General features: G+C 40.9%; 1 protein-coding gene across 6 annotated transcripts in view; it reads right to left on the bottom strand.

Annotated features, from left to right (window-relative positions):
- NELL1 (neural EGFL like 1) overlaps nt 1–16,363 on the bottom strand; it is a 469,358-nt gene that overhangs the window by 332,605 nt on the left and 120,390 nt on the right. For all 6 annotated transcript variants that reach the window (XM_075927737.1, XM_075927739.1, XM_075927741.1 and 3 more), the window contains exon 12: nt 10,994–11,122. In XM_075927737.1, the coding sequence (XP_075783852.1) occupies nt 10,994–11,122 (129 nt within the window). The remainder of the gene's footprint in view (nt 1–10,993; nt 11,123–16,363) is intronic.

The raw sequence follows: 16,363 nt of genomic DNA, 5'->3' as shown, positions 1-16,363 counted from the left end.
GAGTTAGTGCAGCATACATAGATATAGCCATGTTTTCAGCTTGAATCTAAATAGTGCAGAAACTGACAACAATGAAGCCATGGCAGCATGGACTCCAGGTGAAGGCTAGCTTGCCTGAGCTGGTACCCAAGGTCCTAGGAGGGCTTAAACCTCCTGCACTGAAGCCAATGCTGCCATGGCTTCACTGCTATTGATATCTGTGATGTACATATGCACACACTGAAAATCACACATCCTAGCTGTAGGGCAAAGAATCATAAAATATTAGAATAGGAAGGGACCTCAAGAGGTCATCGAATTCCCAGCCTTCATAGCAGGACCAAGCACCATCTAGACAAGGGGTGGGCAATAATTTTTGACTGGGGGCCACCCTGGAAGGGGCGAGGCCAGGATACCTCCATGCTTCCCCACCCAGAGAGCCTGATTAGTCTGTAGTTGGGGGAATGCATGAAGTCTTTGCCCCTGCCTTCTTCAGAGAGAACCGCAGTTCTAGGCACCTGCACTCCTGACAGTGAGAGGAAACTTTGTGTGCTTCTCTCCCCCCGACACCAGGTCAATCAGGGCCTGGGGGTGAGAGGAAGCATGGAAAGTCTCCTCCCTCCCTGCCCCGTCCTGCAAAATGCACACAGCGCTTCTAAGCGCCACACTCTCCTTGCAGGGCAGGGCCAGAACAGGAGGAGACTTCATGCATTTCCCTCTGCCCCCAGGACCTGATTGGCCTGGGGGCAGGGAGAGTGTGAAATCTCTCACCCCCAACCCTCCTGCGCTTAGAGTCAACCATCAAGTTTGACTCTAAGCACCACATGTTCTCCCATCCCTAGGCTCAGATTGGCCTGGGGGCAGGGGAGTGGCAGGACCTCAGCAGGTCGGATCAACACACTTGGTAGGCTAGATCTGGCCCGCAGAGGTCCTTTCGTCCACACCTGATCTTGATCATCCCTGATAGACGTCTGTCTAACCTGCTCTTAAATATCTCCAGTGATGGAAATGCCACAACCTCCCTAGGCAATTTATTCCATTGTTGAGCCACCCTGGCAATTAGAAAGTTTTTCCTAATGTCCAACCTAAACCTCCCTTGCTGCAATTTAAGCCCATTGCTTCTTGTCCTATCATCAGAGGTCAAGGAGAACAATTTTTCTCCCTCCTGCTTAAAACACCCTTTTAGATATTTGAAAACCGCTATCATGTCCCCTCTCAGTCTTCTCCTTTGCTAAACTAAATAAACCCAATTCTTTCAGTCTTCCCTCATAGGTCATTTTTCAAGACCTTTAATCGTTTGGTTTTTTTGCTCTTCTCTGGGACCCTCTCCAATTTCTCCACATCTTTTCTGAAATGTGCTTTTTTTGCAACAGTCACACTGTTGACACACATTTAGCTTGTGATCCACTATGACCCCTAGATTGCTTTCTTCAGTACTCCTTCCCAGATAGTCACTCAGACATACTCTGAGCTATCACAAACTTCCCTTATACTTAGAATAGGAAGTAACTGATATTTTTAACTGTTTTTTCTATTGTTATTATCATCCTCATTTGCTATTTATATTACAGGTACTGCCCAAAGGATATGACACTGAGGCTCCACTGCTCTAGGCATTGTACAAATACCTAGTCAGAGGCAGGTCCTGTCAAATGAAGCTGAATATCTAAATAGAGAAGGATGGAAAAAAACAAAGCGTTACCTTAATTTTACAGACCGGAAACTGAGATTTAGTGACTGGCCCAAATTTTATAGGGAACCTATGGTTGGGCTAGAAATTGAATCCAAATTTCCTTGCTCGCAGTCCAGTCTTGTAACTACAAGACCATCCTAAAAATCACTGTATGGCAAAACTTGGTAAGTGCTAATATTTTGATGAAAGGTATTGCATTTGAATGTATCACTTTTACAGAACAGTAGCAACAAAACCCTTAATAACCAAATGAAAATACTGAGAACATTCATTCAATCACTGAAACATGCACTGAACAATAGAATACTCCAATCTCCAGATCACCTAGAATAAACGTACAACGTAGTAATAGGTCACTTCAGGGGAAAGACCAGTTGTTAAAATAAGGAAGAAATAATATCAGAACTGCCAGTGCCATTTTATAATTGAGATATCACTTTAACTGAATTTATTTATTAACATAGAAGAACACAATTATCCCAGAGACAGCACCTGAATATCACTAAATTTTCTCCATGATACATTACTTATGTACTCAACAGGCTGTAATTCTAAATTAATGATCTAGAATGTAAATTTGTTTCCACAAAAATGACAAAAATGACATTAAAATATTTAAGTATCAGAGGGGTAGCCGTGTTAGTCTGAATCTGCAAAAGCAGCGAGGAGTCCTGTGGCACCTTATAGACTAACTGAAGTGCTGGAGCATAAGCTTTCATGGGCAAAGACCCACTTCATACATCAGACATGCATCTGACCAAGTGGGTCTTTGCCCACGAAAGTTTATGCTCCAACACTTCAGTTAGTCTATGCCACAGAACTCCTCAATGCTTTTTTATTAAAATATTTAGCATTTTAATTACAGTGTTTTTTGTATCCAAAACCTTTCACCTCCAAACTGTGGGTTTTCCCTCCAAATGCAGTGCTTGTGGTAGAATGAAAATAAATGACAAGTCTAATTTCTGTCAGCAAAATGAACATCTCAGTTGATGGAAGCATAACACACAACAAAAAAGGGCTTCTGTAACAAACAACACTACCAGTCTTAATGATTGTATCATTAGTCACTTAGGGCCAGATACTGCCATGCTTAATCTCACTGAATAATATCGTATTCCTTTGACAGTGCTATTATCTTCAGTGGAACTACTTGCTGAGTAAGGTAGTTCTCAACCTGAGTATGGCTGGCAGAATCTAGTCCTTAACTGGTTATACTATGCAAGCAGTTCTGAAATTCTTCAGCATCAATTTAAGTTGCTACACTGAAAGCATTATTAACCGAGGGCAAAAGTTTGCTCTCACTTACACAAAGGCAAATATACAGTAACACCAATTAAATGAATCAAGATTTAGGCCAATATAATTAAGAGCTAGCTGTTGTAAAGTCCTTTACCTCACTACAAAACAGATTCAACAAATACAGCAATGCAACTTTACCACACAAATTCATGAAACCCAAACTAAGAATGAAAAAGTAATTCAATCTCTATGCCATTCAATCCTTAGCCTCTCGGGTGAGCTTGCTTGCTATGGCATCAATTAGTGTCCATTATCCTAGGGGTTTCAGAGAAACTCACTCAACTGTGAACTGAACTGACATCAACATCTCTTCACTTTATCAGCTGAACCACCATCAGATCACCACCTCCTCTATCCTCCTCCCCTGTCTCCTGCTGCAGCAATCAGCTGTTGTGCAGGGTTCAGGATGAGTAGTCCCCAGAAAACTCAGCAGTGGAGTCTGTTGTTGCTGATACTGCTCAAGGCACTTTCTTGCCTGCCTCGGGCAGTGTCTGTGTGGGGTAAGACAGGGACAATGCTCAGCTACAGTGTTTTGTAAACACACCACAATACTGACCCTCAGTGATCCACAGCTGCTTTGTGGCCATGCCCCTACCCGCCTCTCTGCTCAGGAATAGAGCACTACACCAAGTGTTTGCAAGGCCACTAGCCACATGAAAAGCAGCTGTAAGGGACGCACAGCAGTGGCCCTGCCTTGTGGCTGCATGAAGTTTTGTCCACAATGTTCCTTTCCCTCTTCCTCCTTTGCTGGTGAATGCAGGGATGGCAGCCCACACAAAGTAAATAACAGTAGTGGAAAGGGCAGCTCCTTCTGCAAGGTGCATTAAGCGCCTGGCAAATGGGCAAAACTCTGGGTTACTTGACCAAGGACCTGAAGCTCATCAAGGCTGGATTCAAAGCAATACCTTGGTGTGGATGCTTCCTCAACGCATCTGGAGCTGCGAAGCCAGGCTGAGGATGCTGTTAGGGAACAGCCAGCATGAATTTGTAAAGAACAAATCATGCCAAACCAATCTGATAGCTTTCTTTGATAGGATAACGAGTCTTGTGGATAAGGAAGAAGCAGTGGATGTGGTATACCTAGACTTTAGTAAGGCGTTTGATACGGTCTCGCATGATATTCTTATCAATAAACTAGGAAAATACAACTTAGGTGGGGCTACTATAAGGTGAGTGCATAACTGGCTGGATAACCGTACTTAGAGAGTACTTCTTCACAATCCTAGTGGAAAGGTATAACAAGTGGGGTTATGCAGGGACCAGTTTTGGGACCAGTTCTGTTCAGTATCTTCATCAATAATTTAGATATTGGCATAGTAAGTACGCTTATTAAGTTTGCAGATACCACCAAGCTGGGAGGACAGGGTCATAATTCAAAATGATCTGGACAAATTGGAGAAATGGTCTGAGGTAAACAGGATGAAGTTTAATAAAGACAAATGCAAAGTGCTCCACTTAGGAAGGAACAATTAGTTTCACACATACTGAATGGGAAGCGACTGTCTAGGAAGGAATACGGCAGAAAGGGATTTAGGGCTTATAGTGGACCACAAGCTGAATATGAGTCAGCAGTGTGATGCTGTTGCAAAAAAAGCAAACATGATTCTGGGATGCATTAACACGTGTGTTGTGAGCAAGACACGAGAAGTCATTGTTCCGCTCTACTCTGTGCTAGTTAGGCCTCAATTGGAGTATTGGGTCCAGTTCTCGGCACCGCATTTCAAGAAGGATGTGGAGAAATTGGAGAATGTCCAGAGAAGAGCAACAAGAATGATTAAAGGTCTAGAGAACAAGACCTATGAAGGAAGGCTAAAAGAATTGGGTTTTTTAGTTTAGAAAAGAGAAGACTGAGGGGGGACATGATAGCAGTTTTCAGGTATCTAAAAGGGTGTCATAAGGAAGAGGGAGAAAACTTGTTAATCTTGGCCTCTGAGGATACAACAAGAAGCAATGGGCTTAAACTACAGCAAGGGAGGTTTAGGTTGGACATTAGGAAAAAGTTCCTAACTGTCAGGGTGGTCAAACACTGGAAAAAATTGCCCAGGGAGGTTGTGGAATCTCCATCTCTGGAGATATTTAAGAATAGGTTAGATAAATGTGTATCAGGGATGGTCTAGTCAGTACTTGGTCCTGCCATGAGGGCAGGGGACTGGACTTGATGACCTCTTGAGGCCCCTTCCAGTCCTAGTCTTCATTGATTCTACCAAAAAGGGGTATCACTGGGGTATGGTGAGAGACAGTTACTCAGGGATGCTGGAGACATAGCAGCAAAAGGCATCTCCCTGTCCAGGGTCCTGGCTAGGGAAAAGTGCATGGCCCCTGCCTCTGCAGAGCTGCCTGGGGATTATCTGTTCGGCTCATCTGTGTGTATCCCACCCTAACAACTGCCTGCAGCTGCAGCAGGAGTGGGGCACCTTGGTCTCTTCCATCCTTCTCCATGCCTCTAACCCTGGGAGCCCACACTCTGGGGTCTCCAGCTGCAAGTATTTGGCCATTCAGGTACAGTGTGGCTGTCATGGGCAAAGTTCCTTCCAGGGCAGTTTTCTCATCTGGATTCCCACAATCCACCCACTACTAAATTCCCTGAAAGCACACCGCAAGGAGGGACACAGCCCTGGGGCAGATGTTATTTTCCTCCTAAGAAAAGCCTACGAAGCAAACAAACAGGAAGAGCTGTAGTTTTGGAGGGGTTTGCTAAGCTAAAGATGAATTACTGAACAATTCATTGACATTTCAAGAAAAGAACTTTGGTTCAGTCAACCAGAAAACCAAGTGCACCTAAGAGGTTTCCAATTAATCCTTTCATTTAGAATCTCTGTCTCTCCTCCATCAAGCTAAAAGAATAAACAAAATATTCCTTCTGAAATACTCCTAATCTGCAGTGACCTACAAGGTTATTAGCAGGAACTAAACGTCACTAACATGGTTAAGTCTTCCCGATACGTATTTTTATTTACCCCTAGCCTTTATGATACATTTGGGTGTGTATTCATACAGCCAAAAAAGTTGTGATGCAGAGATGAAAATATTTTCTCTTCTAGAGTGTTTGCAACCATCATCATTACGATTCACTGTACAGCCAGGTTTAAAAAAAATTAAAATATGATAAAAACTTGAAGATCATAGAGTTAAACAATTTTGTATTACCTCTCAGTTTGTCTTCTCTTTGAATGAACATCCATTAATAAATTTTCCTCCTATCCTTCTTTTGCCTTTGTTTTCTTTGCTTTCTCCTGGCTTTGGGAACATTCTCTGAGACAGTGCCCATACGGAATTCATGTTTCAGTGCTAACATTTGTATACAGATTACCCATGATTTGCACACTACTATGACTAAATTCAGCAGTTACTGGAAAGAACTGTCTGAACTTCATTCTCATGAAGAGATGTTTTATTTGTAAATTCAATATTGTTTCATTCTCTACGAAGTGAACTAACACCAATCCAAGTTCAGGTTGAACTTCTCTAATCTAAAACTCTCTTGTCCAGAAACATCCATTGTCCAGAATGATTTTAGTTAGCCAGATGTCCACTTTTCATGGGTGTGGCCAAGTTTCCCATGGTCCCATAAAGTTTGTTTACTGCCACCAGTCCTAGCTCTCAGTGTTCTGTGTTATTTAGCTTTAATTTACCCATAAATGTCCTTTAGTTGCCTAGTAAACAGCAGAAGTGTTGGTAATACTGCTAGCCAATATTGACCTCCTGTGGTCCAGAAAAATTCTCTCGTTTGGAAATGGTCAGGTTCCAAGGGTCCTGGATTAGAGAGGTTCAACCTGTAGTTAGTAGGAGAGTGGGTGGAGGGGGGGGGTGGAAGGAAGAAAGGAAGGGAGGGATGAAGGACGGCAAACAGGAAAGAGAAAAAGTGTCTGGAGAATCTAGCAACCAAAATCTATATGGGCTCCTATAATGTCCTTCACAATCTGTCTGGTGGAATGAGCCCAATTTTTTTGATGAGGGACTTAAAGACTTATACAGACTTTTTACCCACCATGAAATGATAGCCTTGGAAAACACTGTGACCTTTCCATTTGAGCCATCTACTAAAAAGTGAATATTCTACCAAGGTTCTATTTAATGGGTCATATTAGATGATCAACCAAAATTCTCTCTAGACCTCACAGGACTTCAGATACTTCCAACCTTAACCTACCAACTCCAATGGTAGAAGAGTAACAAGCCTAACCACTCCCACCCCATATTTGACCCAAGGAAACTTTTACATCTCTTTCCTAAGGACTACAGAACTCTGGCAGGCATGTCCTATCCTGTCCTAATCATAGACCAATATAAGCAACCAATCTTGTTAGTTTTATGGAAATTTTATTTTTTCCTGTTATAAAATATTGTTTTTGGTTACTTGGTTCAAAAAGATCAATTCAAATTCACAAAAGCTTCTTAGTTATGTCCACTAACTGATGCATTGGGAGAAGACTTTGAGTGCACCTGTCACTCAACTTTAACTGAGATAAAAATAGCTTGTAAAAATACTAACAAAATGAGACTATGAATCATAACTTCCCTTTACCGTGATCAACAGATGTAATATAAAAAGTCCTCTGTTACCAAAGGAAAGTTCAGTGCAATGTTGATTAACCTAACTGGGAAAAAGGTATTGCTCTGCAGCATGACCAGGTAACTTGTGATTTTTTTAAATCATTTTCATCTGTGGTTTTCTCTGTGGGGAGAGGTTGGTTAATTAGGTTGTTTTTTATACAAATATTTCTTTTTAAAGGTACTTTTTCCCCACAACTCTTACACATTTATGATAATGTTGACATATAAACAAGCCCTTGCTCCCAACAAACTAAAAAAAGAAAAAAAAGGGGGGGGAAAAGAGGGAAACATAACTGAAAAAGTGGAGAAAAGTTATAAATTATCTTGTCTCCCACTGACATCCAAGATGAAATGCCCCATGACTTCAATGAGAGAAAGATCAGCTCCTATGAGCATCTAGAAGGCAAGAGGATCATGTGGCTAAAGCACAGGACTACGAGTTAAGTGGCCTGGGCTGTGAGAGAGAAACATTTGTCTCACACATTGCATTATGAAGATTATCTCATTAATATTTATAAAATGCTTTGACATTCTTCACCAGAAGAGTGCAAAGTATTACAATGTTTATTTTAGAGGCAGCACAGTTTTGAAGAGGAAACAGAATGGCATGGGGACTTCTCTTTGATTCTAGTTCTGCTACTAACTCGCTCCATCATATTGGATAAGCTACGGTCTGATTTCCAGCGATACACTACAACTGCAAATCCCCACATTCGCAAGACCTCAAGTCTGCCTGTGCACATGCAACTTTGTTCAGTTGCAAATGGTGGCGGAATACAGGCATGATTCAACAAAGGGTCCTTAAATTTTCCATGCTTTGGTTGGTATCTCCATCTCCAAAAAGAAGTTGATACTAGTTTTGCTCCCCAAAAGGATCTGTGAAGACTATTTACTTAACATTAGTTCATCACTTTGAAAATGTCAAACTCTATGCTTATTGGAGGGAGACAAAGCAAGTAGAGGAAAAGTCAGTGAAACAAAAACCTACTACATTTAATGAGTAAAAAGAGTAGGGGTTTATTTCCTCTTTAATACACTACAGATCTCTAATCACTTTCTTTAATTATTCTGATAAGATGTTTCTTTGCTAAGAAACATCTCGATTTTTTTTAAATATAGTTTTAAGAGATGGTTATCCCAAAGGCATAACCAACTATTTTCTATTCAGATGCTTGTTTTAACACAGTTTATGCATGCATTAAAATGGCCATTTGAAAAGAAGCTGCTCAGGAGAATGAATCATAGCTGTCTTTCAGAATTTTTTGAAGTGTGATGACACATTCAGTAAAGTTATCCCATGGCAAAGTTTCAATCCAACTATGAAAATATAATGGTACAAAATTACATTAAGAAACAAAATCAAATAGCAGACTCAATGAAAGTCTTTAGAAAAGATGCTACAATATCAAACAATATGCAAGCAAATGCGGGCTGGCAGTATAACATGAAAGGCAGGCAAAACTTGTATCAGCAGAAGTCAACAGCAATGACTGTATGATATGGGGAAGAAAGAACAGTACCACACATTAAAATATATATAAAAAGGTTCAAATAATGTCAGATGACATATGAAACCTGGTAGCTGAGATTTAATGATCCTCAGAATTCTGAACTGAAGTGCCACTGTACCTAGATATGTCATAATACAAGATATTATAGTCTATATGTCTCAGAAGTGATCATACATGCCACTATATTTCAAGGCTTAGGAGGAGCAACAGAACTGAATTTGGAATATTACCAGTGCTTACTATGAGTATTTTATCTTGTTCTACAGATATGTATCTGAATCTATTAAGATGTATTACATTTAATATGTAAACAACAGATACAGGAATCTTGATATACTCTTGAGTACAAATCTGCATGAAATCCAATACTGTGGCCTATACCAAGTCAAATTCTGCCCTCAGAAGCATGTACATGGGCCTCATTGATCTCAATTGCAGTTGAGCATGTTTTTGAAAGCAGAATTGAATCAAATGACTGTGAATTGAGTGCTATTCAATAGAATTGGCAGATAGATTATAGTAATTAGGTAAGAGAGGCAGATCTGAGCGATAAACGGGCTTTGCACAGGGGTTTTCTGTGAATGGTTAAAGGGGCTCTGTTTTACATGGGAATAATGGAAACACTGCTGAGCTAATTGATTTGTCAGGCTAGAGACCCCCACTAGGGGATCCCACCTGCAGATCCCATAAGCAGGGGATGGGAGGACGTATAACACACCCGTTCCTACAAGCGTCAACTACTTTAGTGCAGAACGGATGTATGCCGGGGCAACTTAGAGTGGGGACGCACTGTATGCTGTATCTTTGCTGTTACTCCAAGAAGTAAATAATTAGAAATCTTCTGAATTCTCTGAAAGCATGTACAGAATTGAGGGGTTGGTTTATGTTCTAAGTGATGCACCAACAAGGCAATATTTTGTTATAATTTGCAGACTACCTTTGTTCATCATATCTACAACAGTCCTGATCACTTATATGTGGTTTAAAAAAAAAAATCTCCAAACAATGGGATCATTTAAGCTCAGCTGGTGTAAGTATAAACATATCTGTTTCATATGCTTCAGTCTTGTCATCTCATTCTTACAGTATATTTTTTTATCAATCTGTCAAAAGTGTCATCTCTTTTCCATCAACAGTACGGATGGAAGTAGGAAGCTGGAGAAATAGTGTAAAAAAGCCAAAAATCCAACATTAAGACCCCAATGACTGAGACATGTTTTAAAACCACATACTTTACAGACAAAACAGAATGTTCTGTATACTGATTTTACATACTAAAAAGATTATACGGTAATGAGTAACACATCAGAAAATAAGAGCAAGCTATAGGTTGGTGCTGAGGATTTAGCCCTAAGAGAGCAAATGAGAGCAAAGCCACACTGCATTCTTTCCTGAGGCAGAACAGTACATCATTAGCAAACAGAAGTAGCTCAGCAATACAGAACAGAGCCTCCTGGGAAATATGTCTGCTCTCTGCAACATTAAGACCATTGTGGAAAGTTACCTGACTTGCAGGAAGGAAGGACTACAGGTTAATGTATCTGTGCAAAATCATAACATCTCTACCCATCAAAGGCACTGCGGATTTCTTTCTTGGTGCTGTTAACATCACTCACAAAACTGCCACCTCCATAATTAGCTCTATATCTGAGAAAGATGCCTCAGCTTCTGCACACCACCTAGAGCATAAGTGCCACTCACTGTCTGAAAGGGATATTCTAAAGAAAATCACAACATGACAATAGAAATGCCTATGGACACGCAGTCTCCCAGCAAACTGTTCACTTATCTTGGTTAACTCAGGTTTCCATGCACAGATTCATAGAGAGCTAGTCTGTATCACAAACACCATAATAAAAACTGGACTTTCATAACAAAATGCATTCTGCAGCCATTTACTTAACAGTACATTCCTTAGTAGATGTTAAGAATTTACTTCACAGAATATCTTGTTTACCTTCACAATATGCAGAGTCCCCCTGGATAGAAATATAACCAGTCTTGCATTCACAAGTAGCTTTTGTATTCCAATTTTTGCACTCCGAATTTTCACCACATCTGTGACCTTCTGCACAAAAATTATGACCTGAAATACAAAGTACATTCAACCATGTATTAGTACATGCTGAACTCAAATAATCAGCATTAATATGTATACCTTACACTGCTATGAGTTTTGTGATGGTATCCTCCAGGCATTCTACTGTGGAATTCTCCTTCATTTCACTTGGCAAAAACTAGTCTACATAAGCTTTTCTGAATCCACTTAATTATGGGGAATGTCATTTTGTTCTTGGATGCCTCTGGCCATCGTATTCAAGTATGAAGAGTAGCCAAATCCCCAGCAAATAAGAATGATGTTGCAATATGTTGACCAAGAGAAGATGCTCCACATTCCTTTTCAACCACCTTTCCAGGGCACAATTCAGCACTACAATTACAGTTACTCTTAAGGCACACTAAATTGCTATTTTTCAACAAATTTGTACATAATAATGGAGAATCAAAGGTTTGGTTAGAAGAGAGGAAGCCAAGGAAGCTTTTCATTGGAACAAGAAGATATACTCACAAGGAAGACTTCTCCGAATATTTTGCTGTACTTTAACATGTCAGACTAGCGCCGAGTTCCATTCCGCCATTAGTGGTGGAATAAATTAAAAACCCTCTGCAATATATGATTATCTCTACTTTTGTTGTGATATAGTGTCACAGCAGGGGAGCTATTCTATCAAGATGAATTCACCTCCCCACCCAGAGTACTACTTCAGAACTTGTTTGCAAATTTCCATCTTCCTTCTACAAAAACCTACCAGGCTGAAATTCTATATTCACTTTGGATTCTTGGACATTAAGGTTCTTTGGACTCTTTAAAATGTACAGATCACTTCCAAGATTTACCATGAATTTTACAGGAATGGAATCACACATTGCACTATGAATTTCAATACCTGATCTTTCTTTACTCTGTTGAAACCCAAAGTATGTGCTCAATTATAATTCCGTAATACAGGTTGAACCTCTGACTCCGGCACCTTCGTGACCTGGCTGGTGTCCAACCAGAGAATTTGCCAAACTATGGCAAACATTTAGACATTCTCTCTCATCCAAAATATGTACACTTAGTACATTTTACCTTTTTTAGCAAGTTTCTCTAATAATATTGTTAATTGCAGTTATCTGGTTTCCTACTCTGGAAGACTAAGATTCTGATATTCTTTTTTACTCTAGTGATCACAATTTTCCTCATTAGAGAGATACAAAAATTTCAGAGGGGTAGTTGTGTTAGTATGCAACTGAAAAAACTTAAACAACAAATAGTCCTGCAGCACCTTAGAGGCTAACAAAAAATCTGAAGAAGTGGGTTGTGCCCACAAAAGCTCATGATATCACTTCCAAAAGTGGTATTTCCCTTTTTAAGTCAATTAGGGGTCAGTAGATTGAGATTGATTTGCTCATCATTTCTCCAACTGCCCATCTCTTAATCAGAATTTTCTCCAAAGTCTAGAATCCTTGATTAGTTCTTAGTACCACAGGATATTTTAAAGGACTCTCTCTCTCTTGCTTATTTGTCACCTCTAAAATTAAGCAATTTGATATAGATGTGTGTTCTCCTAACTATCCATCTTGGACCACTGCTACCTTTTAAAAGTTCCCCAGGCAAATCCTCAATTCTTTTGTTCCCTTTCTAGTTATCAACAATATCTGAGATTGAACTGTTCTCAAAATCAGCCTGTCTTTTATCATTTGTCCAAGCTTACAAGCTGTGATAAACAGCAGAACAGAAACAATTAATGTTCCAGTTCTCTAACTATATTTAATTAGAGACTCTAGAGAACTTTCTTGTTGTGTCACTGTGAATTCCTAATTATACAAGTATACCCCACTCCGTCTGTAGACTGGCTTAATGTTTGTTACTATAAGTGACTTGTGAAGCACAATCATCAGACCTGGATTTTAAAGCCGGCTGCTAAGGTCAGCTCCTCATTTCCCATAGCATTTGGCTAAAGTTGTTAAGAACTGTAAGAAACAGGAAATGGCAAAACATGTTTGTGAAGGCATATATATTCTTTCCACACCATATTGTACTAGGCTCTTACAGAACAAATTAAAATTAATGCCAGGAAGGCAGGCAATGTGCATTTAGGTACAAAATCTTAAGTGCTGCACTGTGGCTTTGTGTGTCAGTTTCAGAGCCTCTCCTGTGCAGGGACTTTGTAGGCATTATTCCTCTGCCCATGAAAAGCAGGTTTAACATGGCAGGGGGACATACCTAGGAAATGCAGTTATGTTTCTTCTATCTAGATACTACATCTCTGTAACTGTGTATGTGTGTAGGGCAGGGGTGGCCAACCCGTGGCTCTTTGCTTAAAGAAATGCAGCTCTTGCTAATTCTGAGTCGTATGCCCGGACTGCTCACGGCTGGCCAATCTAGCACGCGCCCCAGCACCTGGAGGACAAAGCGCATGGTGGCGGCAGCTCTGGGACCCAGGCATTGGGTTAAAGTGGGAGGGGACTGGGTGTGCCTGGCTCTGGGGGAGGGGAGGAGGTTGGAGGTGCCAAGCTCTGGGGGAGAGGAAGCGGACTGAGTCAGAGTCAGGGCTGGCTCTAGGCACCAGCAAATCAAGCATGGTGTGGCACATTTCCAGGTAAGCAGCCACCCCTGGCAATGCCCAGCCCCGCCCTGCCAATTTTAAAGGGCCACGAAAGATGCCACTACCTGCTGCACGGCACTGGCACCATGCGCGCCCGGAGTCTGCTGTCCGCCCTCTACCTCCTGCTGCTGCCCGGCTCCGCCGCCTACTTCGGGTCAGGCCTGCCCGCGGGGGGATGGCCCCGATGCAGGAAGCGCGGTCTCCCCTCCGGCCACGGCCATGGCAGCTGCAGGTGGCCAGCTCCTGGGCCAGCTTGGGCCCAGCCTGAGCTGCCTCTGGGAGGCCGGCTACTTCCCCATCTTCATCAGCAACCTCCAGTTCAAAGCCAAGCAGGCCCCCCAAGCTCTTCAAGGAAGACCCCGAGGGAATTTGTCAGGAGGGGTCAGCCTCCAGGTACTGGTCCCCGGGCAGCGGGGGTAGGGCGAAGTGGGGATAACCAGGGCTGTGGGACGGGAGAGAGGGGAACTGGCAGCTGGTGGAGGGAGCCCATGGCTGGCCTGACTGTGGGTCAGGAGTGAGGGGCACCAGTAGGTGGGGGGGGGGAGAGTAGGGCTGGGATGGCTGTGAGGGCTGTGGGTCGGGAGTGAGGGGTGCTTAGGGAAGACACTCATGTTTTTCATTACAATGTATAGTTGAACCCAACTTGTTTGTAATTGTGATTTTGTTAAAATTAAATTAGTACACTAGCAGGAAATTGTTTTATTTCACTAGCTATAAATTTTCTGTTTTCATTTTTTTTAAAATTTTAAACAGTCAGAAAAAAACAAAACAAAAAAAACAAAACCACTGCAAAGTGCAAACATGTAAAAGACAACAAAAAAAGGGGGGTGGCCAAAAATTTTTTTTGCTTTGGGAGGCAAAAAACCTAGAGCTGGTCCTGGTTGGGGGGGGGGGGGGGAAGAAGAGGGCCTGAGGATGCCTTGCTCTGGGGGAGGAGTGGGGCATTGGGTTAGAGCCGGGGGGAGATGGGCTAAAGCACCGTAAACTCAAAGTTTTCATAGATGTAGAATAAGGCAGCCAACGCAGATGTCATATTGAAATTCCAGGGCAAAAAAAGAATCAGCATGTACCTGGTTTACACTGTGTTTCTCTAAAGAAAATTCAAAGGTTATTGTTTGCCAGGCTAAAGCAATTATTCTGAGAAATGAGTCTCTCCCTTATTGTTTTTGAACCTCTCATATTTGCAATCTGAGACCGACCTGAATTGTTAAAAGTATAAAAAAGCCATAATCTTCATAAGTAAAAAAATAACAATAATAAAATAAATAAGAAAACCATACCAGAGATCAACAAGCTGGAGTGAAACAGGCACTTCAGATTGTGCTAATTTACTTCTCGGTTCAGTTTAATTAAAAAAAAAAAAACTCACAGGACATAATAGGGCAGTAGTGTTAAATTTAAAATACATGGTGAGGATGCTTTTTTTTTTTTTTAGTATGAGAATATTACTGTATTTTTAAAGGGCTTTTTTTTTAAATTTGATGTTTGTTCCTTGTCAAGTTCTCTGAAGATCTATGGACTGGCCATGAATTTTTTAAGTGACTAGAGACTTTTTTATTGGTTTTTGTCCGAAATGTCCTGTAATGTTATTTTTATCACTACATTTAGTGTACTATATCTATTTATCTATACACAGATAGATATATAAAAATGAATATATAATATGCGGCTCTTCACACACTCTCTCTACAGCTATTTTGGCTCTTCATCTGGAGAGCTGTGTCATCATTGGCCTGACTGCTTCTCAAACCTTCCTATTAGCAGCCAAATTATGGGTGCCTGCTATGTGAATGTACTGTAGGAGAACACAACTTCTTATGTTTTCCCCACCTTCTAGAGGCTGTGATTCAGCAAAGCACTTAAGTATGAGATTGAATCCATCCAAGGTCATCAAAGCACTTAAGCACATGCTTATAGTTAGGCACGTGCCTATATTCCATTGATTAGTTGATAAGGTATGTGTTTAAATACTTTACTGTATAGGAATAGACTTCAATGCTTAGATGAATTGATGCTGGTACCTATCTATCCATGGTGTCAATCACTGAGTGCTAAACAAGTAAACAGTGAATTCAAAAGAATGCAAATAGCAAATTTTGATTAGAACTCTACAGTAATAATTCCCCCGCCCCCGCCTCTTCCCCATCCCCCCAGTTCATTTAAAATGTCAAGAGACGTTTTACCCTCAAAACTGTTACAAATATAGATTTGCGTCAGATGTTATTGCATGAGCTTGTACATCAGAAGGCAAACTCAGATGAAGAACCATATAATTGTGAACTAGCAACTTTAGTCTTTTGTGCTGTGGAAAGTATTAGCAGCTGAACTCTTCTTATTCCTTTCATATTTTTGGAGATTGTGGACCCAGAGCTCAGAGAGGCAACATCAAACAACATCCTTTCTAATTCTTTTGGTGTATATAGAAACTATTTAAAACACATCCCTCTTGTGCAGTAGCTGTATAGCAACACAAGAGCATTACAAGATTTAATAAATTAACATGTGCAGAATGCTTTGACGATATAAAGCACTTTTTAAATCTTAAGCATTCTTGTGCTTATGTGTAGGAAATAATTAATTCATACTTCTCAAACTCCATCAGAGCCTTAATAAAATGAAAATCTTAAAATAGCTCAAATTCCCACAGCAATACACAAGAAAGGTATTATTTCTGT

This window comes from Pelodiscus sinensis, chromosome 4 (assembly GCF_049634645.1).
Source record: "Pelodiscus sinensis isolate JC-2024 chromosome 4, ASM4963464v1, whole genome shotgun sequence".
Lineage (NCBI taxonomy): Eukaryota > Metazoa > Chordata > Testudines > Trionychidae > Pelodiscus > Pelodiscus sinensis.
The sequence above is the reverse complement of the archived record's forward strand: the minus strand, read 5'-3'. Positions and strand labels throughout refer to the sequence as shown.